Source organism: Photinus pyralis, unplaced genomic scaffold (assembly GCF_008802855.1).
Source record: "Photinus pyralis isolate 1611_PpyrPB1 unplaced genomic scaffold, Ppyr1.3 Ppyr1.4_LG3b, whole genome shotgun sequence".
Lineage (NCBI taxonomy): Eukaryota > Metazoa > Arthropoda > Insecta > Coleoptera > Lampyridae > Photinus > Photinus pyralis.
This window is the reverse complement of record NW_022170510.1, coordinates 24,036,136-24,063,134: the sequence shown is the minus strand read 5'-3', so window position 1 is coordinate 24,063,134 and position 26,999 is coordinate 24,036,136. Positions and strand designations below refer to the sequence as shown.

Here is a 26,999-nt window from a genome sequence, read left to right as displayed (position 1 = left end):
AGGGTGAACTGGATTTTCACTTTTTTTTTTGCATAACTTATACATACGAAAACCAATTGGTTTGGGGTTTTGTATACGCATGCCTTTAGTGGTGCCAAGTAAAACTTTTGTAAATGGGAGGGGGGGGGAGGTAAACACACGGTTCTACCTTTCAAGGTATTCTAATGAAAGGTCTCATCGAAATAAATTGGTGTGTACAAACTATTACTTTCCCGCGCGACCCTTTTTCGAGATCAGTGGGTGACGGGGTCATAAAGATGTTTGCAAATGTGCTCCATGTATGCAACCGTACAGTTGCACGAAATAAGTTGTAGTACACTTGTACGGATTGTGGCCCTCGCATAAAGAGTGTTGTAATAGGCTACAATGACCCGTTTTAAATTGGTAAAACCTATATGAATTAACCGAAGATTTCAAATTTTCTTCGCACCGTATACCATCAGGAAAAGGGGTTCACCAGCTTCTCTTACTTCTCATAGGGTTGAAATGTTGGTCATTGAAGGTTCTCACTATAGCCAATTGCATTTTGTTTTACAAGTGTTTGAAAAATGGTAATTTTTGCTTCTGAAACATACAATATTTGGTATCACTTCTGCAAAAATTTTCTTTTTAGTTTTGCCTTTGTCTGACTTTATTTTTATATTTTTTGGTGTTAAAGGCAAGAGAACAAGGAGATCAACATCCTCGCCGACTACACGCATGTTCGTCCATTGCTAAACATTTCTATTGCGTTTATTAGAAACGATATGTTTTCCATTTTTACCAAAATTGGATGCTCAATTCTAAATGGTATATGATTAAATTTACGTAATAAAACGAGTACCCACACTTGAACAGAATTTGGCAAGCGTAACCATAGAAAGGAAGGCTAATTTAAATTGCTTTTTAACTCTCCATACATATCTCAACGTCTTTCACCTTTTATTGTCTTTTTGTATGTGTAGTACGAGGTGTGTTCAGAATCTAATGAGAATTTTTAAATTTCGCGTCCCTGAAGTATGATAAAATTTCCAGATATATTCATTGTGACTGTGGCATCCGCTATTGTTACACGTGCTTTTATGAGCTCGGCGATTTTCGTTTCGGAAAAAAATGGATCAAAGAATTTGTATCAAATTTTGCGTACAAAATGATATAAAGTGTAATAAAGTGTGTGAAATGTTAACAAAGGCCTATAGTGAGTTTTCTATAGATAAATAAAACAAGGGTTTACGAGTGGTATAAACGTTTCCAAGGTAGCCGTGAAGCCGTTGAAGATGGCAATAACGCCCTGGACGCCTCAGCACATCAACAACCGATAATAAAGTGGAAAAAGTGGACAAAAGGGTAATGAATGATCATCGAATCACAATCAGAGAAGTCGATGAGGATGTTGGCATATTGATTGGCTCATGCCATAACATTCTTTTGAATGTTTTGGGTATGAACCGGATTGCAAAATTTGTCAATTTTGTTATTTTGACCTTTAGGTTGGTAGAACTGGTAATTTCATACTCTTGATTCAAACATTTGAAGTTTTACACAAATACGCGAAATTCGGAAATAATGACCCCAAGAATTGAGTTGTACCCCGGGTTGTACCCCACCAGAATTGCGCGAAATAGCCCAAAATATAAGTGAAGATTATTACCTAACAAATTAAAAAAGGTGTATGAAAAGGAATTTTCAAAGTTTCAAGAGTGGTGCACACAAAACAATGCATTCAACATTTCGAAGAACGTACTAATCAGTTATGGCAGTTATGAAATTTTGTCAGTGTTACCATTTTCACTCAACAGTGTTACCAATCCGATAACAATCCCGTTTGCATGTCGTAATGAGTCACTTTTCGATACGCAAATGTCATCACTCGCGTATCGTAATAGAAGCATTCTGAACGCAAAATAGAAAACAATATGTATAAAACTATAATACAAGCCGATAGAATTAGTGGTTCCTACAACTGAATCACCGTGTATAACAAGAAAATGGCATGTTAAAAATATGCATGCACATACATACCACAATCTACTCTTATGTACCATTTGGAAATCAATTCCTTAGCGTAAGAGATTGAATTGATACAAGAGCAAACATTAATTCTAATTACGCGTTCCTTCTCGATCCAAGTATGTGGCCGATTGGTGTACGAGTAAGCCGGTTTTTTCACAAGAGGACAAACCAACCAGCACCAACTTAACACCCACAAAAAGTAACTTTAGTGTGTTACACACAAACTTATGCTCAATAAGAAATAAAGTGCATACTTTCACGGCGTTTTTGGCAGATCAAAGTTATAAGGCAATTTGTATAAATGAACATTTTCTCTCGGAAAATGAAATAGGCACATTTAAATTAGAAGGTTACGCAGTAAGATCTTTTTTCTCAAGAAAACATAATATTCACGGAGGTACCATGATATTATGTCATGACACTATTTCAGGCAACAACGTTCAAGAAATATGTAACCTCTCCTCAGAAATAAACTGTGAAATTGCTGCTTACAGATAATCTATTGTTGATTTCAATATATAGATCACCTAACGGAAATTTTGAAATTTTCCTAGATTGCGTTGAGAAACTGCTACTTTTCACAACTGCAAGATACAAAAATAGTTATGTAATCATTGCAGGTGATTTTAACGTAAGGTTCAATACCCTTGAGACAAGAACTATCAATTTTTGCGATATCCTAAACTCTTATGGGTTCAAACAGACAATTTATTTAAGCACCAGAAATGATAACTGTCTAGACAACATTTTTATCAATTTTCATGGCGTTTTAAATTATAACACGAATATCCAGGACCATCAACTATCTGATCACAAGGGTATCGATATTGATATAGTAAACCACGTTAATCCACATAAAATTAAGTACAATGTGATTCAACCAATAACTGAAATGGGATTGAATTATTTCTATAATTATGTTGCGGCAATGAAATGGAACTTCATTGAGAGCACAAATAATCCTAATATCATGATGGACTCATTCATTGAGAGGATAAAGTTAGCCATGGATACGAGCTTTCCAAAGAAACGCCAAAAAGAAAACGTAAATGTTAGAACTCGACATGGATGGTTCTCCGAAAGCATAATCAAAAAAAGGGAAGTTTTAAAGCTACTATCAGATCTTTGCAGAGCAACACCTAATGAAAAACTAAACACAATGAGAAAAAATTATCGTAAATTTTACAACAGTGCAGTAAAAAAGGTCAAATTAAATTACAACAAAGACTTAATAATGCGAACTAAAAATATAGCCAAAACATCGTGGGAGATCGTCAACAAACATCGCCCCCACAAAAACTCCAACGTCAAAAGCAACTTAAAAGCTGAAGAATTAAATTCTTATTTCACATCCATGGCAAACAAGCTGTCAAATCCCTTCGGAAACTCTACTCTCCCTACCTATCAGCAAATCTATAATAAATCTAACTCTCTTAAACAAAACTTCTCCTTTAGAGAGGTAACGTTAATTGAAGTACGGGATTGCATAAATAAAATAAAATCCAGTAACTCTAGAGATTATTATGGTTTGAATATTAATATTATAAACAAGGTAAAAGACATTATTATTTCACCCATGACTAAACTTTTTAAATACATGCATAAGACAAGGAGTATATCCGGAGGCGCTGAAAATATCCAAAGTTGTCCCAATTTACAAGAAAGGAGAACCGGATGAACCGAGTAACTATAGGCCCATCTCAATAGTACCAGTTCTGTCAAAAATATTTGAAAAGCTTATCAAAGATCAAATGACTTTCCATATGGAAGAAAATAATCTACTGAGCCCTATGCAGTTCGGCTATAGGAAAACTAAATCAACGGTGGATGCAATCAAAAGCCTCACCGATTATATTATTGACGGTTTCGAAAAGGGACAATACACTTGCTCCACTTTTCTGGACTTAACTAAAGCTTTCGACTGCGTATCGATCGAGTTATTAAAAAGCAAACTAGAGTGTTTCAATTTTAATAATAACAGCCAAAAGTTAATAAGTAGTTATTTAACCAATAGACATCAAATAACAAGTCATAACGGTGAAAAGTCAACAATGACAAATCTGAAAAGTGGTGTTCCACAAGGTTCTGTGCTGGGCCCATTGTTGTTCATCATATACGTCAATGACCTTGATTTGATAACCCAGAATATATTCAATTCCAAATTAGTATTATATGCTGATGATACTACTATCCTAAGCTCCAGCCCATCACTAATATTGGCGAAAGAATCATCCAACCGACTAAATGAATCTGCATCTAATTGGTTCAAGGAAAATAAATTAACACTAAACAACAATAAATCGGAAACCATCATCTTTAACTTAAAGAAAAACAATGACCATCAGGAAAAAGTACATTTTTTAGGGATTACGTTGGATCATGGGCTCCGGTGGGATTTACATGCAAATGAAGTGTCGGGTAAACTGTCGAAAGTGATATTTCTACTGAAAAACTTAAAAAATGTTGTTCCTCCTAGTGTTTTACTTATGACTTATCATGCACTTTTTATGACAACCGCGACGTATGCGATACTAATATGGGGACACTCGGCACACGTGCAGCGTATCTTTAAAATGCAAAGACGGGCTTTGAGGGTGCTCACAAATTTAAATTATAGGGATGATGTACGAGAAGTGTTTGTTCGGCAAAAATTATTAACAATACCGAGTGCATATATTGATCAGTGCTTGCTATATGTAAAAACTAACATTAACAGTTACAGTGATAAAACCGACGATCAATACAACTTTAGAAATAGACACAACCTAAAATTTTCAAAACTGCGCCTTACACGAACAAGAAATGCGTTTAACTACTACGGTATAAAATTTATGAACAAACTACCAAACCAAATAAGATGCCTGCCAACAAAACAATTTCAAACCCAAGTGCGAAAACATCTGCAAAACAATGCATTCTACAGTGTAGAAGAGTACTTAGACTGTGATTTCGATATGTGTGGTTGAGTTTTCTGTTTGTTTGTCTAATATTTGTTTTTGTTGATATACATTAATCTTATTGTTAAATGTCTTTTTTATCTATACAAATACTTTTTTTCTCTTTTCGTGTATACATACCATTGTTATTATACAAGATTTGCAATTTGACGTGTGCAAACATATTTATACATTTGTACAGCACAAATATACATCTATCTATCTATCTATCTATCTATCTATCTATCTATCTATCTATCTATCTATCTATCTATCTATCTATCTATCTATCTATCTATCTATCTATCTATCAATGTTGTAAAGTTGTATAGACCGCTTGTCAATTGCAAAACGACTATTTTGATATACGGTTATCATGAGTGATAATAATCAATAAGGTGGAATGAAGAGCTACTCGCCAAACGGTACGTAATGCAAATTTACGGTTATTGTTGAGATATTCTGCTCTTCCGCAGTCATATTTGGTATAACAGGTTAAAACTTAATATTAACTTTAGTTATGCATAAATTTGCAACTTACTATAAACAATAGCTTGTTGAAGTGCTGGAAACTTCGTAACTTTTGTAAAATAATTTACATGAAATCAGTCAGAATTTCATTCAAAAAAATACCTATTCTCAGATTTTGCTTGATTAATATTAAAATCTGGAAAAGAAAGTTTGAAAGTTTGCAAGCATAATAAATACAGAGACGAAATTACTTTTCTTTACTTGAAAGAACTTGATGGCGTGCCATTTTTCCGACTTTTTTAATATATCCTTGTGTGGCATATAAACTCAAGAGAAACATTTTTATAATTGCCATTTATGTAGGATATTAACTAGCCAGTCTCAAAAATCTCTAACAACTTAATTGTATGCGGAATTGTTTGAAGTTAGGTAATAAAGAATTAAATAGAAAGGATTCTTGTTTAAAGACGGGCAAATAATTTACATCCTAAATTAAAATGAAGGATACAGTCAATTTAAGGGAATTGTTGTTAGTTATACAAACGATTAAAGTACATTTTCTACTCTACAGGGTCATAAATAAATAATTAAGGTCCAGAATGCATATTTGATTCAGGTATTAGGAAGTGTGTGCAGATACCAAAGAGATTACAAACGGGTTCGACAGTGATAGCGAATATAAAAGCGAATTGCAAAATCTAAATGGGTATTTCTACTGAAAACAAAATCACATGAGGATCAAGCTGATTTAGTTAATAACTATCAGTAGCAATGCCTTCCGGATTCCTGGTGCACATATGCAACGATCCAAAATGATTGCGGACAGTTTGAATTTCGCGCAAAATGAAAAATTGTTGAAGTTGGTAAAATGTCATCTATTTAAAATCAGCGATGGATCAATGTAATGGATAACTAAATAATAACCACCATTAATTAAAGTAAATTAATTTATTAGTATCTGGTTCATGTTTCAAATATTTGTGCTGGCGTTGCCGGTGTGACATACTTATTTCTCGACGGCATTCTAAAGTTCTTCAAGGGCGTGAAAACGATTTTGAAAGTGGTATTCTTTAATATGGGAAGCAGAAAAAAACCTGTTGGGATCAAATCTGGACAGTAGGAAGGCCGTACCCTTTTGCAATTAGAAGATCGCTCTAAAAAAATTTTCATTTACCCATGCGCGATAGTTTTGACTAATAACGTATCCTGGTAAATCAACCCATGATTCACCTTTAGCAACTATAATGCAATGCACTCATTTAATTAGTTAATTAAAGAAAAAAATCACCTGAGAAATGCACAATGAGAAGCACAACCTAATGAAAAACATTATCCTCTATTGCATTTTGTCCATCAACACGTAATTTTTTCAAATTTAACAGAATTCATCATTGCAACGAGGTATGTACTATATAGTCTAGATCTGTAAATATTTCTTTGTAGCTTCGTATTACAGCTAGAAGATGACCATTTTTCGAAACTAGTCGCTATTTAAAATTAAATTCACAAATTAAATTAGAAGTGTTTCGAAGGTTTTGTGTTTTACTCATTAACGATTTATGAATTCTTTGAAACTAATATGCTAATTTAAACCGTATTTGATAGCACCACAGTGAATAAAATGAGTTTAAGCTTATTGTTAATTATACGTATCAGTTTGTGGCATTCATAACAGTATAAGTATTATTAATAGGCGGTCCGATCAGTTCAGTTGGTAAGCGTCATTTTAACGCACAACCTTAACCAGTCAGTTGAGCGATTTACAACAGGTGTGTAGTGGAATTTGATCGGTGAGCAACCTTTGTACTTTGAACAGTGGAGAATGGACTTTGAACAGTGTGAACTTTGATCGATAGCTTGACCTACTTTGATCTGACCTTGAAATGTCCGCATGCGTCATTTTAACGCACAGCCAAGACCTGTCAGTCTTCTTCCAGATCGTGGCGAGTGTACACGCGAAGTGATATGTGTCTTGTGCAATGATGTTTTTGTGTAAGAGGCTGTGAACCTCGATGACACGGGTTCAAACCCGAGAGTTTGCTTTTTTTCCGTCATACATCGCGGCTAAAAGAAGAGAGCGAACTAGTGTGAAAGGGACAGAACTAGTCATTATAGGCCAATAGTACTCGAGTAAAAAGTGGTTGGATGAACTAACTGACCAGCTGACAAGCAATGTGTTCACATAGGAAAATGCCTAGAAATATATATGTTAAACGTGTACAACGTACCCGTGAACCTGCTAAAATTGCATCCAATCTACAGGCTTCATTCAATCTACACAAATTGATACCTTTCAAACCTAATCTGAAATTAATTAAGGCTTTCGACCTGAACACTTAGCAATAGTTGTATTTTTTCTTGTGAAGCCATTCAACTTTTCTTCTTACATTTAAGTAAGATAACTGACAGTTACCTGTACCTCTTCAAGAATTAGTTTGCTGCCGTAATTTGAGGACAACGTTTCAGCTTTGAATATAAAATTATATTCAAAGGTTTCAGCGAGTGTTCACAACGGAAGGAAAGCGATTCTGTGAAGGATTGATAGGTACATCAAAACTGACCTCAAATGAAATCTTTTTACTCACTGCGAGTTAGTTCACGAATGGTCAGTAGGAATGGGAGAACAATCGTAGCGGTCGGGGTCATGACAAAATTCGAGGATCGCAAAACTTTACTCATTAAAAACTGTTTACGAATCGAGTTAGCGTTGTGTCAAATTTCAAACGAAAAAGTACATAGCAGCTGTCGGCATACCATTATTATCCAACCAACGATATATCCAATCTCAGTGTCTGTTCTTATATCTCTATTTGTATTTAAAAAGTCGCTTGGATATGCTTGTAACGAGGAGTTCATTATAACACCATAATATAATTTAAATTTGAAATTCTACGTTTATAGTGCCTACGCACAGTAGCATATTTGAATTCAGTTTACTGTAATTAAAAGTTTAATAAAGTTAAAAGGACTATGGTGTGGCGGTGCTTTCTTTTTACGGATAAACACAACCACCTCAGGTACACGTACCCGCTTCTCCCTTCTCTCCTCTCTCACCTCATCAACCCTTTTGGACAACTTATCTCAACAAAATTCGCTAATTCTTAATAAAATCACAAAATCTTTACCTCGCTTCCGACTAGCTCAAATACTTACACACAAAATTTCTACTGTCTTACTTCCATCGAAAAATCAGGAATCTAATTCACTTTTTACTGGTGTTAATTACTCTACTTCTCATCTAACTTCTCGTTGAAAAATCATCAACTCAATGGCCATAATTTCATTCATTTATTTTAATGCAAAATCCAATGCATTCCAGAAAATTGCGATCTTTACAATCAATATTATAAAAATTGGGAACTATGACTAAAACCTTATTAAGTTATCAAAAAATTTGAATATTATTAGTTCTGTTGGCCAACTCACAATATGTTCTCTCCCTTGAAGAGGTGACTATTATTTTTTAGACTACATTTTCCTTGACACGAATTCCACTATTTCAAATATAATTAATTACCTTCTTTAAGGAAATTGATTCACTAAACAATCGATTAAAACATATCATAAAACATATAAATACACACAAATTGACTTTATTTTTATTACAATGAAAATATTCAAAATAGACTAACCTTTAAAATTCCAGGACTTCGATGAAGATTGGGAAGCCCTTTACATGCTAGTTGATTGATGGATGGGGTAGACTGCAACTTTTGGAATGCCAACTTTACGTCGTCGATTGTTTTCCTTTTTTTTTCTTTTTTATATAGCTGATGATTACAGTTGAAAAATCCTTGGCTCGCTGTTGAGTAGGTTATTTTCCTTGTAGAAGGTAGACGAGATTTTCCAAAAACATGTAGTTTTGTAGGTATAATCCCACAGTGAAATTTTATTGATGTGAACACCTTAATTTGCGTAAGTTCGTGAATTAATTTGCCTGATTTTTTGGTCGATTTAAAGAAGTTTTTTCATAACAAACTATTACATTGAACTTTTAAACCACATTACTTTGATGAAAACGGCTATCCACACTTAAAAAACTTTGATGGTTATATTCCAAGGAGGCACAATAGTAAATTTTAACATAACGGCAAATGAGTGAAACGTTCAAATTTGTTCCGTCGGATAGATGCCAAAAAATGCGCTCGTATTATTTTCCTTTAAGAACAAGGGTTCATATCACACAGCTATTATCGCTCGAATTTACTTAGCGCTTTATATTTGATACGTAATGTCCACGTCTAATTTTAATTTCAACACTATGTGGATGATTTCATAGCACAATACGCTTGACAAATTTTTAACTAAGATTCCGCGATTTACTTTTTCTCTTCGGGCGTGAAATTTACCCAATGGAAATTTCACGTTTTAACTAATGGTGCAAAACTGTACTTAAACTCGGACTAATATCGACCGTCACTTAAACGGAATCACTTATTTGGTGCTTAATGCACGCGATTGAAAATTTACGATCTCTTCGGCCCGGCTATGCAGTACCAATCTTTTTTAAAAATTTTTTCCTCTTAACTCTCTCCTAACATATTCACGCCCCTTAATCGTTGCAAAATGGCTGATCTTTTTTATTACTGGTACTTCTCATACAATTGCCTCCATCTAAACCAATTAACTGGGGAATACTTATCAACTAATTTTTTCAGCGTTTGCAGAACCAGCTTTCCCAAGCTTGGATGGTGACTCAATGATAAAAAAACTTATCTAAAGAAATCCGATATTTATTCGTTATCTGCATCCTGTTTTGCACTGAGAATTTTCTGTGATCCCATTTATTGCGAATCGCGGCACAAGGAAGTTTAATACAATGAACCCAACATGATGTCATACTACAATAGTTACAAAGCGAAAAAAGTTTTATCCCCAAAAGGAAGAAAGGTTTATCCAATTTTAGTACAAATCCAAAGCGATATCCGAAAAATTTGCAAAATTTCGACCGGCCATTACTCCACCCGTTACAATGGAAAGATGGCAAATAATGTTACGTTTGAAAAGACTTTTTTGTCATCTCGATTGAATTAGTTTCATTGTCGTTAAATGGAATTTTTTGTTATAAAAACACCTCATGCGTTGATAATAGATCGGCAGGCAAGACACTTTCAGTTTGCTGAGTTTTCCGAGAAGTTTAGCTGATCAAATAGGTCTATAGTAAAGGAGATATTTGAACTTAATGCCTCTATTTGTTTGATTCTAAAGCAAAGAGATAGATATCTTGTAACTTTTCACCGAACTTAATGTTACAAGCCCGTTCAAGCGTTTGGGATACTCTCTAAAATGGAAGTAGGTGTACCTACGCCCTTAGTTCTCATTATGAAGTACAAATTGACTTACAATAAGTTACATACCGATTTTCATAAGCGCTACGAAGGATTATGTCATGTACGTAATCATAGTAATTTTAGGTAAAGGAAAGCTGCTAGTAGTTCTGAATTTAATTTCCTTCTTCTGCTTTCCAAGACTATGCGGTGAAAAAAAAGGAAACTGTCGTGGTGGTCTGTAGGGGATCGTGAAGCAGTGCATTAAATTTTGTGAATATTGAATTCTGAAACACGCGCATGCACCTTCGAATTTTAAAAGTTCTGTTGATTATTTTACATTGATCGAAAGGTACAATCAATGTTTTTTCTTGTTAGCGTTTCTCAAAGTGGGGTACGCGTACCACTGGGGGTACGCCATTGAATGATAGGGGGTACGCGAAAAAAATTACGTAATGGTGGCAGCTTACAACAAGCGTGACGGCGCACGAGCAAAGTCGCACTTATTTATGTGAGAGTGGGTTTTCACGCCTGGTCATGTTAAGACGAAATATAGGAATCGACTGAACGCCGAATATCAATAAAGACTAAAAAATTGAGCAAAATTGCTCCGAGAATCGACCCCATTTGCGAAAAAAAACAAGCCCACCCACCACATTAATTTCAGTGGGTATAAGGTAGCATAACATAAGTAGCTACTAAAAGGTTTATTTTTCTTTCGGCCTTAGGTGGTGTTGAAGTGAAGGTTTGTAGGGTGAGTAGGCTCAAATTTTTTTGAACCTACTCACCCTACAAACCTTCACTTCAACACCACCTAAGGCCGAAAGAAAAATAAACCTTTTAGTAGCTAATTATGTTATTTTTTAAATTATTTTATTTTTTATTAAAAATAGTTCTTTTGTTTATTTTAAGAAAACACCTTATTTGTTTTACCAAATTTAAAACATGATTTTTTAAATAAAATGCCTATCTGTAGTCTGTATTTTTTAACAGGGTTCGCCATGGGCTTGACAGTCTAATAGAGGTACGTGGAACAATTAAGTTTGAGAAACCCTGTATAACGATAATGACTTTTAGTTTCGATTGTGGAAAGGAAATCAACAGCTCGTTATTTAAAAACGGCGACACAGAAAAGATCCAATAGCGGAAAAAGAGGTCCGTGAACAGTTATCTGGAAAAAATGTACCTGGTTAAATAGAATTGTAAAGACTCTAGATCTCTCCCATACTCAGCTATTATTTAAAAAGGTCGTGTTGATAGCTGCATATTGCGACAGTAGGTACGTCATCGTTAGGCTGATAAAATAAATCGTTAAAACATTTTTCAATGTTGCAGTAAGCTAAAGATAACAATTAAGGGGAAATGTAAATTTGAAAAAGCAGTTGAAATTATTGATAAAGACCTCAGGTTTGTGGCTCTATTTATTCAATTCTTTATGCAAATTTCGTCCTACCGTCCTACGACTTCCAGGCTAGCTCATATAAAAAGGAAAGAATTCAATTTATTTTCCATTCACTGAAGTTATATTAATAATTAAAACCATGTATGCATAAACCAGGCAATTTTGTTGCTTTATCTGCTAATTGAATAAAGTTCAATCCATAAAAATTCTACTCGTAAGATGCATCTATACTAAATAGGCCACCTCCTCCAGAAGGAAACGATGGTCTGCAACAACATTCGCGTTTCAAACCAGAGTTGGACTGGGTCAAGCATAGAGTGACCCAGTGACCCGGTGACCCAGTTAGTTTACTGACCCAGTGACCCAGTGACCCGGTGACCCAGTTGACCCGGTGACCCAGTTTGACCCGGTGACCCAGCTTGACCCGGTGACCCAGTTTGACCCAGTGACCCAGCTTGACCCGGTGACCCAGTTTGACCCAGTGACCCAGCTTGATCCGGTGACCCAGCTTGACCCAGTTTGACCCGGTGACCCAGCTTGACCCGGTGACCCAGCTTGACCCAGTGACCCATTTACTCAGTGACCCGTCCTGACCCGGTGGCCCAGTAATTAAATTATTGTTAGGTATCATCCAAAACAATTTCAAGTAACTTTTAATTTAAAAAAAAACTTCCTCAATAATATTCGGCAACAAGCACGTAGCCCAATTTCATTCAAGAGAACTAATACCTAAAAAAATCAAATGCATTTGTTTATAGTTTGTAGTCAAGCAGTCAATGAAAGTATTTAGAAAAAAGATTTATTTGGATTAAGCTAACTAGTAGAAAAAAATTAAATGTGAATGAACACCTGTAAGCAAATTGGTAAGCCCTGAAGCAAAGAAATAACATTATTCTAATACAATTCGGGACATGGAAAGCTTTTTACGGCAGTATTAAAGCAAACATCACAGAAATGGCAGTTGTCAAGCAATCGAGTATTATTTTCAACAAACCAGCATTTCATTTATTTCATAATCTGTACACTTGAACCGAGGGCACTGACTTAACTGCGTTATTCGATCAAACTAGGTGACTGGGTCGAATTGGGTCTCCGGGTGAAATTGGGTCGCTGGGTCAAACTGGGTCACTGGGTCAAACTGGGTCAAGTTGGGTCACTGGGTCAAACTGGGACTGGGTCAAACTGGGTCACTGGGCCTAACTGAAAAGAGTAGGACGTGACCCAGTGACCCAGTTTAATTTAGTGACCCAGGTGACCCAGTTGACCCAGTGACCCAGTCCAACTCTGTTTCAAACTCGATCATAACATGACAAAGATACTGAGCTTGTACTTATGTTCACATATTACTTAAATATATTCCCATCTAACCCTGAAGGGGCAAAATAGTTATCAAGCAAGACGCTAAAGTTACGGAAGTTGTCCCATATAAGAGTCGATTCTCGATGGTAATATCTCCTTCGTGACCCGGTGCTATCAGCAGATGTGGAGTTAACCTAAGGACGTTATGGACTGCTTTATATATATCATATGACAGATATAATTGGCATATAATAGACAAATGAAAAATAAAATAATTTAAAAGCGTCTACCCAAAACTATAGCGAGAAAATAAAAAATATAATCGAAATGGACTCTTGTCGGTGAAATTATTTGGTTTTTGTTGTTAACCGATTACTTTGTAAACAACGTCTGTAATATATGCTTACATCCCGATTCCCGACAGCACAGTCGAAAGAATCGAAATAAAAAAGTGAAGTTTGGCTGCGAGATTTGAGGTCTCTAAGTAACTTTTTTGGGTCTTCAAACATTGATATTAGCTAAAATTCGCAACACAATTAAAAAATCTTACCAAAACTGTTAAAATTTCTACAGTACTATCTTACTAACAAATTTAACCGAAAGTAATAGGTTGCCTGGGCTCCAATACTACACTACGTGAAACAAATCAAATATTACATTAAATTCATAACACGTTTTTATACGGTACGTAATAAAGTACCTAAATCGGTTGAAAATTAAAACAGGTTCGCCCTAATCAATCCATAGCATGGAGCAAAACGAGGTAGCACACAGTACCCAAAACCGAATAGATATACAGGGTGTGTCTTTTCGAGCAACAAAACTCTTCACTACGTGATTCCGCATTAGTTTCCGAGTAAAAAGTCTATTTTCCGCTAGATGATTCCTTCCGGAAGTATAAGCCATCCTAGTTCACATAACAAACTGCTAATAACTATGATTCAGTACACCAAAAAGTAAAAATCTGCATTTGTATCGGAGTTTGAGGAGATGTAGAAGTATTTACATTAATTTCCTGTGTTGTTGCAGTAGTAGGATTAGGTATCTAACTTATCATCTGACCATTCCCCTATTTTAATTCAATATAATGGTAGTTTAATAACAGGATGCACATCTGTTATACCCAAAAACTCCACACAGAACAAACTGCGATGCTTATCGTAAGGCACTAAGTGAAAACATACCTAAAAATTCGACTAAAACAGCCTGAATAAATAAAAATAGCTACTAAAACAAATCTACGAGTATAACAAGCTGTAGAGCAAGAGACACCAAAAGTTCCTCAAAAGAAATTAAATAAGGACATATACCACCAGAAATTAAAAGAATGATTGCAGAGAAGAGACGTGCTAGAGCAAATTGGCAACGAAGCCACACACCCGCCGATAAAAATGTGTACAATCGCTTATGTAGTAGGTTAAAAGCAACACTCAGAGAAGTAAGAAATGAACAATTCGAAGAATTTATATCCAAACTAACTAGAACTGATAATTCTATATGGAAACCAATCAAAAACTCCAGGAGGCCTAAACTAAATGTACCACCAATAAGGAAAAATAATGCGGAACCTTGGGTGAAGAGTGATAAAGAAAAGTCTAACGCTAACCTATTCGGAGAGCATCTAACCACAGTTTTTCAACCTCCAGACAATGAACCCGTTTATGAAATTGAAGAAAATATACCCACTCCTTTAGATCTATATCGAAAAATTAAACCATTTACCCCAAAGCATTGAATGGCTTATGAAATGCCTCACTGAACGGAGGTAATTGTTTTGGAAAGCGGCGCTAAAAAAGAAGAGTTTTCTTCTTTTGCAGTTTGTTGTATTTTTCATCATTAATATAATTATGCGGTGTTATTGTAGGAATGGTTTCCTATATTCTTTGTTATCACCTTAATATGATTTGTCAGCATAATTCAGCTACAAATAATCAGATATACAAATCTACCATATGCGGACTAAGTTACCTAAAACACAATACCAAGTTACAAAATACTGTATTAAAAGTGTGTCATCGTTAGGGTAAATCTTGTTCGATATTTTTGAACAGTTCCGTAACGGTATAAGGTACGAAATAAGAAATAAGTGGTAACGTAAATCCGTAAGAGGTAACGGAAGACCGTTTGCGTCATATGTTGTCAAACTGACGTATGAGATTTTAGTACCAAAGGTTATTTTGCTTTTCATAGACGTAGGTAAACGAATATGGATAGTGACATCATAATCATAGCGCTTTTAGTGTTAATATACCTTCAACACAAATGTTTAACCTTCTCATCTTAATAAACAAAACATGATTCCGTAAGAGATAAGGTATGAAATGAAATAATCCATTTCTTACCTCTTACTACTTACGTTTTGCGTCTTACGGAAAAACTCTGAATGTCACCATTACAGTTTGAATGTTTATTTTTCTTATTTCTTATCGTTACCTCTTACCGCTTACCGTTACGGAACTCTGAATCGGCCTTTTACATTTAACAACAAATGCCGTAAGTTATTTGGTTTTGTTGATCAATCAATCAAAAAGCCGATTGAATTGAATTCATCGAATAAATCTTTGAATACATGGAACCTTTGAACGTGGGTAATGGTGATGGAAAGTCTTCTGCATCTGAAACTGACGTTTGTTGGAAATTATAGTATCACGACAAGTCTGCAAATTTTTCTTAAACATTTAATTCATAAAGAAGATAAACTACGGAATGTATTTGACGAAACTATCAGAACAGTTAAAATTATGTAAAAATCGTTTAGCTTGTACATGCTTTGATTTATATTTCACTAGTATTGTATAGATATTTATATTTGCTATTCATTTTCCATAGATAATGGGGTGGTTTATTGTTTAGGACAGCTTCTGGCTATATGATCGCGAAATGAAGATATTTTTAGAGCTTCATAAGCTTTTTATTAAAAGCTTTGTTTGTTTTCATCGTGTACTAAAATATTATTATGCTTTGAAATTTGAGGTTGCAACTGTTTGATGTTTTACAAAGCCACAGCCGACAGATACCTTGGTATCAGCCCATGTATCCACTAACAGTTAATTATTCGCACAGGTGATAAGTACGAAGCAGTCTCAATGGAAAGTGGATACAAAAAATACATGATGCTGAAAATACGAAGCGTGAGCGTGTCGGATTTCGGATCGTACAAATGCGTCGCCAAAAACTCTCTCGGGGAAACGGATGGTGTTATCAAGTTGGAGGGTGGGTTATTATCATTGTATTTTAGTGATATTAGTAGATGTATGGAAATTTCATGTGTACTAATTTCATTTCAGAAATTCCGGCTCCAACGACTATACGCACAACAACTCAGTTTCTTACCGTAGCGTCTAGGAAGAAAGGTAAACCCCCATACATATTTATTCAAAATTATTAAAATAATGGTTTTATTATACCGGTTTTCCGCTTCGAATATCATAAACCTTAGGTGACTTTTGCGTTTTAATATTTAAGCAATTACATTTGTATCTCCGGTATACGCGTTGAATTATGTTATTCGGTCATCTGTGTGCCACAAAGTTGTATTTAGATCTTTCACGATCGCGCAGAAGAGTAATTTTACTTTGTTGGCCATTATAGTAAGTGCTCGGAGGTATGAAACATTTTTATATTGATCGTTACGTCTGAAGTAATTTGTAGATTAAAGTAAATGGAGGTACGAAATTTTTTAGGATAGCTCTTATTCTTTTATGCATATGTAAAATTGCCGGCAAGTTATGATAATTTGGAATGTTTAGGTAGAACGTGGGGAGAGAGACACGAACGAGGCGATTCGAATGAGAACCGCGTCGTTGGAGATAAAAACAGAGAACATCTTGGTAAGTTTATAATACCCTTCTTTATGGATTAATTTTGGTTACATGTTATTATAAAATGGAAGCTATAATACAACTGACAATGTATACAGTACAACTATGTCAAAATAAACAAACCTTGGATTACTTCCTTCATTTTCTCACCAGAGGTTATTGAGACTGCGGTGAATTTCCACCGTTATCGGATTATTAATTAAAAAGAGGGATTGAATAAGCCTTTTATGACACGCGCACTATCCTTTTAATTTTGATCTGAGAATTACAGAGATAAAAGGGAATACCCCAGGGAATACCTAAGTGTACAAAATTGATGAATTTTATTGTTTATTCACTGTGGCTACTTTTTCTGTTCTGGTATTAACGGTCATCTAGGATTGAATAATAAAACTAATGGTTAACCGGGATTTATAGAAATATCGGAATCGGAAAGTATACCGCTTAATTTCGAAATGAACGTCCCGTAAACAACTTCCACTGTTGTACTAGCTGTGCGTAAAGTAGTGTCATTAGGTTAAGAAGAGAATATAAAGATTATCCAGAAACCAGTGGCGTAGGAAAAAAATTGTTAAGGGTTACAAACTTAATATTAAAAGAGAAGGAACATTTGGGGCTCAACTTTGGATAGGAAAGATGGAGAGCAGGCAAAAGAGACATTGAATAAAATACGACAGTTCTTGAAACTGCAAGTACCTACTGATAATAATAGTAATGAGGTGTAGAGGATTAATTTAGAGGAACCTCCGAATAACAAAACAAATCATATAAAGTGCTCCCACTGCAGGATAGAATTGAATTGAATAATTACACAATTACAAACACTTAGAAAATGGAAAAATTACTATGGAAATACAAATTAAAATAAAACCAATTTTGTGCTTGTTCATCAATAACCACCCATGTCATGTTCCAACTAGCCCTGTGCTGGGCTTGAGTGTCTTGAGTTATTAAGTTGTTAATAGTTGCAGCTGTAAGTGAAAGTTTTAAGGCCAGTCGGGCCAACTCATCGGCTTTGTTATTACCTTCCATTGCAGGATACTCTTTGACCCATGCGAGCTCAAGGGTGTTGCTGCTTGCTACTTGCTCTAGTGCATGGTGGCATTGAACCAACCTAGAGGTAATTTTACAGTGACCAAGTGCCCGCAGGGCAGCCCTGTTCTCACTGGAAATTCTGATAGCTTTGTGGTTGTTGTTATACATAAGAACTTTTCTCGCACTGTACGTTAATCCTACCAACTTTGATTGGAATACAGAAGGAAGTTTGCCTAGTGGTTGGATGATGACACCATTGCCTGTTCCTTCCATTGTTTTAGATCCATCCGCGAAGATATATAGGTATGTCTGGTTGTGATGCTACATACTCATCAAGATAGATGTGGTAGTTTTTCCCTAATATGAATTGAGGAGTGGGTTTGTCAGATCGCCCTTTTAGAATAGGCAATCGCTTAATCGCCTGTCCCAGAATTCGACAGTGGCCCACCCCAATACCTATGCTATTCAACAACCCCTTATTTTTCAGACGCAAGGATGCCAGAATCGCCTGTTCTCTCACGTGGAGATCTAGTGGAGGCAGACCCAGAAGCGTCTCCATGGCGGCTGTGGGAGTTGTTCGCATCGCGCTCGTGCAAGCAAGGTACGCAAGTCTTTGCACATGGTTAAGAGGCTTCTATACCCGTCGCTTAGTTTCTCAGGGGCCTGCGGGGTGTAGATTTAGAGTACGGAGGAGGCGGTACTACAATTCGCAATATCGTTTCCCTCCGTACATTTTCGTATGTAGATACGCATCTTTCCCTTTCCGTTCCGCGCACACAATATTGAGATTCACTATAATCAACAACTCAAACATGAAACAACACCTAAAATAGGTGTTATTGCTATAATCAGCATCGATTGAAATCCGTCAATCAACGCCAATTAATCGGTCTAGACTCTAGTATACCTATTCACGGCGACGCATTTTCCTTGACTAGAACAATGGGTGACTGTAGAAAAGAAAAGGTGAGCTGAGGCCACATATGAAAGAGGTAACAAAATCCGTAAGCAAAAATGGCAAACTGATCTAGGAGTACTAAGACTAATTTTCCTCGGTAGTGAAGGGGTGTCGTGTCGGCACATCAGGTGGATAAACAATTAATTAGTTTGTTACTTATGTAACTTTCGTAAATCGTAATACTGACCAAACTGATTGCTGTTTTTACCACCCGCACGTGTAAGGGCATTGGGGTAAAAAATGATCCCCCACTTTTGACGAAAATACACGTTTTGAAGCACCAGGAATCCGATTCAACCAAGATCTTGATTATGTCCGTCTGTACGCTCATTTCCGGCGAAACGCCTGAACCGATTAGAACCAAATTTGGTACACCAGGCATGTCAAATACGCGGGCCGCGGGCCACATGCGGCCCCCCCCCCTTCTGAAACCTGCGGCCCATCACGATTTTTGTAAATTATAAAATTTAATTGTACCTACCGTGTGTCCTATTTTGGTTGAGACTGCAGTGTATCTCAGCTGTTTTTAAAGTGAAACGCATAATACCACAAACAAAGCCAATCTAGCTGCGTTAGATTCTGAGATACAAGGTGAAAACGAAAAGTTTCTGAGATTTGACCCAAAGTTGGTATTGAGTAAATGCAACACTATGTATATCTTAACGTCAATTTCTTATCATTCCTTTTCCTGATTACATTGATGTATCACAACTTATTTTTTTTTTAATTTTAGCGTTGAAACCATAAAAACCTTATTTTTTACTTCTTTAAATAGTAGGAAATAATAAATAAATAAATGGAGATTTTGTTTTGTTTATTGTCTCTATTGTAAGTACAGCAGTCGATGCCAATCAACAAAAATGGCTGACGGTACACGACATTTCAAAATTTTGAAAAATGGTAAATAAATATAGAATGATACATTAATGTAATCTCGAAAAAGAATGCAACAAAATTGATGTAAACATACAATACAAGGTGTTGCATTTAAAAAATATCACATTTGGGTCAAATCTCAGAAACTGTTGTCAAAATTTTTTTTACTACGTCACTGGTTTCTACGTAAAAATACCTAAGATAGGCAGTTTTTACTTTTTTTCTATCTTACATGGGTAGCCAGATATGACAACATCACAAAAAGTCCAATTTTTCACATTCACCCTATATCTCAGACCTCAGAAACAAACGTATCGATTCTGTTTGTGGTATTGTTTCACAAAAAAGTGGCACAGGGTCGCGAAAACCACAAGTCTCTTATCTTTAAAAGCAGCTGAAATACACTGCAGTCTTAACCAACATAGGACACACGGTACATTTTCTTGAGTACGTATTAATGATTTTATGTTTACATATTTGCATTTTTTCGTTTTTTGTATTATTTTGTATGCTTACTTTTTTGTTAATAATAAAAAATCAAAATTTTTTTATGTGGACTTTTTATGATGTCCGCAGCCTCGTCCGCAGCTATAAGTGGAAACTTTATAATGGCCCTTGATGATAAATGAGTTTGACATGCCTGCCGTATACCTATTCATAAACATAAAAGGAAGAACTGAAAATCTTTTGGACAGAATCCCGCATGCGCAAGTGTGTCAAATTCTCATTTCCGGCCTCGTTTCCGGCTAAACGGCTGAACCGACTGGATCCAAATCCAAAAAAGGCAGAATCGCGCATGTACAGGTGTGCGGGTGGTATCTGTGTTACCCACAGCAAATTTTTGGGACACAGTTTCTGAGATTTGTCCCAAAATTGGCATTTTTTGAATGCAACAGCCTGTATATCTTAATAGGATTTGTTTTTCGTTCTTTTTTTTGATTACATTTACAACCTATATTTTAATTTCACAAATGGTTTTGGTACTTCGCACAACTAAACGCAGCCTAAGCAATGGTACAGCGACAACCTGCAATCGATAGGTGATCTAAGAGCAAGGCTTTACTGTGCGTAGACAGACAAATGAACGGACAGACAGACGGATAATCAGGGATAATATTTTGTTGCATTATAGCGTCTATTCACAGAGATAGGAATGTCGTACTTCCATTGTTGTACGTATTAGTATACTTCTACAGTGCCTACTTTCCTAAAGGGTTCTAGTTAAAACTCAAAGAAAATTATTTTGCTAACTAACTCCGGTAGATTTAAAATTATGTTGGAAAGATAAGAATGAACTCCTCCTTTTATCAAATGGGCGGTAACATGTAACTTAAGTTCGAATTCCACAAGACGTGGCAGCACTTTCCTAATAAAATTTTGCTAGAATTTTACAGTTGCAGCGTCCCGGGCCGTGTCTGTTTACTGGTACATAATAAACTTTTTTCAGTTACTGTGAATGGATTTTGCCAAAGGAAGGTTAAAGCTAGGATTGTATCGAATTTGTTTTGCTACTATTTTTTTTTGTTTAAGATCTACGACCCTTTGAATATTGTCTAAAATAGCAATTCTTTATCGCTCTGTACTGTATCTTATGATTTAAAGTTACTATTTAAAATACAATTCGATACAATCCCAGATCTCACCTTTATAAACATCATAGTCACTGAATTTTAGCAATATTATATTTCGTTTAAGAATAAACAGACACGGCGCGAAACACTTTTACATAGGGTTTTTGCGCTGGTATAGAAGCCTCTTAAGAAGGTCTACAGTTGTGGAGAGCAAATTCAAGGCCACCAGGCAATAATTGCTCCATAGCAGAGGATAGGTTTTATCATGGCAATGTACAGCCATCATCCGCATACCCCCTGTTTATAGTTTAGTTCCGCAGAAGTGGTGATAGCGCCTCACCACTATACTCACACTATACACCTAAGTGTGTCGTCGCCCTTACGGTTAAAAATACATTTATCTTACTCATTCAAACTACCTCGTTTACTGAAAAAGTTTTTCCAAAATCTGATCGACTTTTTCTTTTGCAGTGGGTTGGCAACTCACTGATTGTACAGTAAAGCAGCAATCAATACTTTCAAACAAATAACCCGTTGCCACTTTTCTTCTTCATGTTTAGGTAAACTAGGTCGATTTTTAAATTTTACACGATCCCCTCTGGATTAGTAGAGGAATTACTTCCATACACATTTGATACAAACATCCGTAACAATAGTATAATGTTGCAATAGCTACCTGGTGGTTTTTAAATTTTTTTTAAATCATAAGGGGATATAGGCGATTTCGTAGTTAAGTAATTACTCTGAAACAACCTATAATACGGACACTGAAGATTTATTGAACAGTTCTACTGTCTGTCGTGTTTAGCAATATAAGGAAATACGACTGTGGGCTGGTGATGAAATTTTTCTCCTATTTATATTATTGCCTATCAGCCTGTCAATACTTATGAAGCCAGAAATAAAGAAAATATTGCACTGACGGAACAAGATTCAGGTTTTGAAAATTAAATTTTCGTAATTATGAGTGTGAAAACTATAGACAAGAAGCAACCAGAACAAGCGTACCTATACAAGGATTTGGAACACAAACTGATTACGAAACAATTAATAATACAGATTAGTATATTCCTAATAATTTCCAAACATAAAGAAACCTTAAAGGCAATTGTGAAGCTTTTCATGGCAAATTATGGCGCACACATTTTAAGGAGAATGTACCTATCTGTTATTGTGCCCATGGCAAATTTTCCGACGTTTCAAACGTATTTGGTACGTAGGCTGTGTAAAACCGACGCGTAAATAAAACGTGAAAGATATACTGACTGTTGTAATTGTCAGTTTCCTTCTGTTTCAATTAAAGGTGGAAGCTGTTAAGTGATTATATCTCTCAATTTTGTCCTAAGTAGTCTCCGTGTCCAAACACCGTGGTGCTTTTGTTCACCTAGGTACTTTTCGACTAATTTGGCTGATTCCATAGCGTTAGGTAAAATGTTTTTATTTCGCGGGCATTTTCTATTAAGCTCATTGTCAATTTAGGACAACCCTTAAAATCTCCAATGCGTTAGGCGTACCTGCATTATTTATTGGTTACAGTAGGTTTATTGATCGGTTGGAAAGTTCAACATAGTTTATTGAAGTACAACTAGTTATGTAATTAACAAATGGTTCATTTGTACAATAAATGTTCCTTTCTATTGACTAAGCAGTAACCATGCAGCGATGATTTATGGTCTTGTAATAATTGAACGTTTACGAATTAGACCTGAAATATTGCAGTGTCGACTACGACTAACAATTTTTATGTTCATTGTCAAAATTCATGTATTTTGGTCACATACAACAATTTATAAAGCGCCTCATGTTGTCTTACCTCTTACTCTAAGATTACCTAAGATATCGTATCACATTTTTGTTGTGTACTTCAAAAATTTATTTGTCATGATCGATGCATCGCACTTTTGTAACAAACGTAACGCCGATGATCGTCTATAATTGTAACGAAATATTCAAACAAACCCCCGTTTTGTTTGCAACATCCTATAATTTGTTCGCTGAACAGAAATGGTGAAGCCACTCCCATTAAATTTTGTCCAATATTCAATCAGTCAGTTTTTCACCCACAAAACGATCAAAACCGGGAAATTAAAAAAACCGAAGTTGAAAATTTTTTATTTACAAGACCTTCCCCATAAAATTGTAATTGTGTTTATTTGAACGGCGACATGTTTCGGTTAAAAGCCATCATCAGGCCCTCAAAGATGTAACATAACAAATTTGAGCTTAATCTAAGACGAAGAAACTTCATGAACAACGCTCAAAATTGTTATGTTACATCTTTTAGGGCCTGATGATGGCTTTTAACCGAAACATGTCGCCGTTCAAATAAACTCAATTACAATTTTATAGAGGTCTTGTAAATAAAAAATGTTCAACTTCGGTTAACATTTCACCCCATTTGAAGTTACCAACAGGAGAATGGATACCAACTGGAAATTTAAAAAGTTCATATGAACACAAGAAGTCCTGATAAATTTTCATTTTCATTAGGGTCATGTATTGAGCATTGGTTATTTTTCACACCGCAGAAACTCACTTAATTTATTATTTACACCAATCATAACATGTGGAACATCATTTAAAGCAAGTGCAATATCGTTACAGTAACGCAAATTTTGAAAATTACATGTGTGTGTAGTAAAGTAAAGAAAGATTCAATTTCAAGATTACAGGGCCTTCAATCAGAATTCTGATTCTGTGGAGGACATGCCATCTCCCACATTGATGATCACTATGATGTGTCCATTACGATATCAATTTGCCACATTTCGGCAATTTTCTACGGTAACATTCTCTATAGCTTTCTGAAGTAATGAACGCAGGTCTTTCATTTTAAATGTGGTGTTGTTCCTCATAACTTCACCATTAATTATTTACCCCCCAGATAAATTCAATTGGATTCAATTCACAGTGATACCGGAGGCGATCTCAAAACTGTAGATTGCTCTCGCAATTTCGTTAACAACGTACCTAAAGTATAACAGCAGTCTGCTTGACAAGCTGCAGGAGTTCCCCTCTTACCATATCTTCCTATACTTGTCAACCAAGTTTGTATATCGGCTCTCTTCTTGTCTGTGTTTGGTAGTTGTTCACTTCTTCGGCTATGGAACGAGGCGTTGTCCATTACAATCACAGATTGTTCGTCTAAGTGGCTTGTAATTCCCGTAAACCAGCTTTCAAATACTGCGCTGGCCATTTCTTCGTGCCAGTCTCCCGTTTTCTTCGATTCAAAGGACAACAAATCTCCCTCGACAATGCCATCCTCAGACCAAATGTACTGAATCGACTCCCCTTACCCGATAGATCTTTCAATCCCGTTGTTAATCCTTCAGTGAATGCTTGTCTTGGGTTGCGAATTGTGACATCCTTCCATATTTCTCGCACGAAATGACGCCTCCAAGTAATGACCTCATCCTTTTCTCTAAGAACACTATTGCGCGACCTTTTCCCATATCTATAATGACAAGCAAAATAAGTACTTATATTACAAGTTCTTCAATGTTGGCGATATATTTATCTCAAAAAAGCAATGGACCAAACGTTTGGGAACATTTTTAGTTCCAACATCGATGTTTGTCCAAAATTGTGCTCGGTCTGATATACTTCAGGTGCGTGAAGTTCGTGAGTTTGTTTTATATTCTCGAAGAATCTTGTAAACACTCGCGACACTAACACCTGATGTAAGATGTGTGTAAATAAATCCTCATGTCTACAGAAACGAAAAATACCTGTTGCATTTGCGGTAAACTCTACGGTTTTTGTTGTCGAGTTTTCTGGGTTGTCTTGAGAATAAGCTTTGAGGATATTCAAAATGCTCGTTTTATCTTCAATCGAGAGGAGCTTTGAAGATCGTTTTCTAATTGTTTGTCGGTAAATAATCTCCATTTCAATTCTTTTTGCACGTGTTAGACCACCATAAATATCCCTTCGATACACCCACATGAACATTCCGCTGCAAACAATAGTAGAAGCTTGGTCTAACAATATTGTCAAAAGACAGATTTTTTTAAAAATTGTAACGTCCCGTTGTTTTGTTGAATGTACTCTTGGTTTGGGTGATGAACTGAATGCGCTCTAGTGTATCAGGTGTAGTTAGCACCATTGGTATTGAGCCGGCCCGTGTTGCGCAGTTAAAGTTAAAGCTGAACCTTGGCTGAAACTCCGCCCACTCAAAAATAAAGGCAAAATAAAAAATATATCCCTTTTTCTTTTGTCGTGGAAGTCACAAGACTTATTTTTTGCGAATGATGATATATTGGAAAATTCCAGTCATCACGCTAAAATTGTTTAAATTAATTATCTAAGCGTTTTTACGCGAATGGGCAGGCTGTATCCTTTTTAGGTTATGCTTTGTTTTACCTATATCGCAATCCGAAACCCATTTATTAATTAATTTTATGATATATTTTTCTTTCTACGTTCCTATCAATCGAGTGATCGTATTAAAGAAGTTATGAGTTTCGAATTGAAGATTGCTACCTGCCGATTAGCTGGAACTGATCTAATACATTGTATCTAAGATCGAAGAATTGCTACGCGGTCGACCCACTGCGGTGTAGTTCTTGTAAATAAAACGAATAAAGGCCGATAATCAGTCTTCATCCCTATCTTAATTAAACAAAAAAATAAAATTTCTTCAGAAGCATCAATTAAATATTTTTACACAGTCCTGCTTCACGAATTGTCTAGACAGTCCATGTCCATGTCAATTGCGCCACATGGCTACGACTGTACGTATGATCGTAATTGTCCTAAAAGTAGTTGACTGTAGTTTTCTCTATCTATCATGAACGTCGTACGTGATAAGTTCGTATGGTCAACAAATACACAGACGTTCTGATCAGAACAATTATTGATGGGTTGATTTTCTGAATAAAAATTTGTACAGTATGTTCCAGAGGGCCAATTCAATATCTCTTTTATTTGGCGAGATTCGAAAAAATGGTCAAATATAATTTTGCAAGCGACATCACGATCTATCCGATGGAATATTGAGATTCCCGGTATCGTTTCCAGTTAAACCGAAAATCGATGGAACTGTTGTTTTTTAAATGCAATACCTATGTTTTTTAAGATCTTTGCAATCAATTTGCTAACATAAAATATGCCTTGATATACAAAAAATGGAGAAGTTCGTGATTCAATATTTAGAAAACTTATGAAATCTAACATGCTGTGTGCCCACACAGAAAAGACCTACATCAACTTGTGTAATATTCGGTTTTGAATATTTACTTTTGCGCGGTAGTATCTCCCTGTATAATACAACCGACACCGCGCATCCTGACAGCACACAGTATTCTAGATCCCATAGGGTTTCTAAAAATTGAATTTTTCCATTTTTTTTGTATATCAACCATATGCATATTTT

General features: G+C 35.7%; 1 protein-coding gene across 1 annotated transcript in view; it reads left to right on the top strand.

The window, feature by feature from the left end:
- LOC116166720 (neurotrimin) overlaps window positions 1-26,999 on the top strand; it is a 102,680-nt gene that overhangs the window by 68,627 nt on the left and 7,054 nt on the right. The window contains exons 8-10 of the mRNA XM_031481795.1: window positions 16,431-16,580; window positions 16,655-16,720; window positions 17,117-17,197. Of these exons, the coding sequence (XP_031337655.1) occupies window positions 16,431-16,580; window positions 16,655-16,720; window positions 17,117-17,197 (297 nt within the window). The remainder of the gene's footprint in view (window positions 1-16,430; window positions 16,581-16,654; window positions 16,721-17,116; window positions 17,198-26,999) is intronic.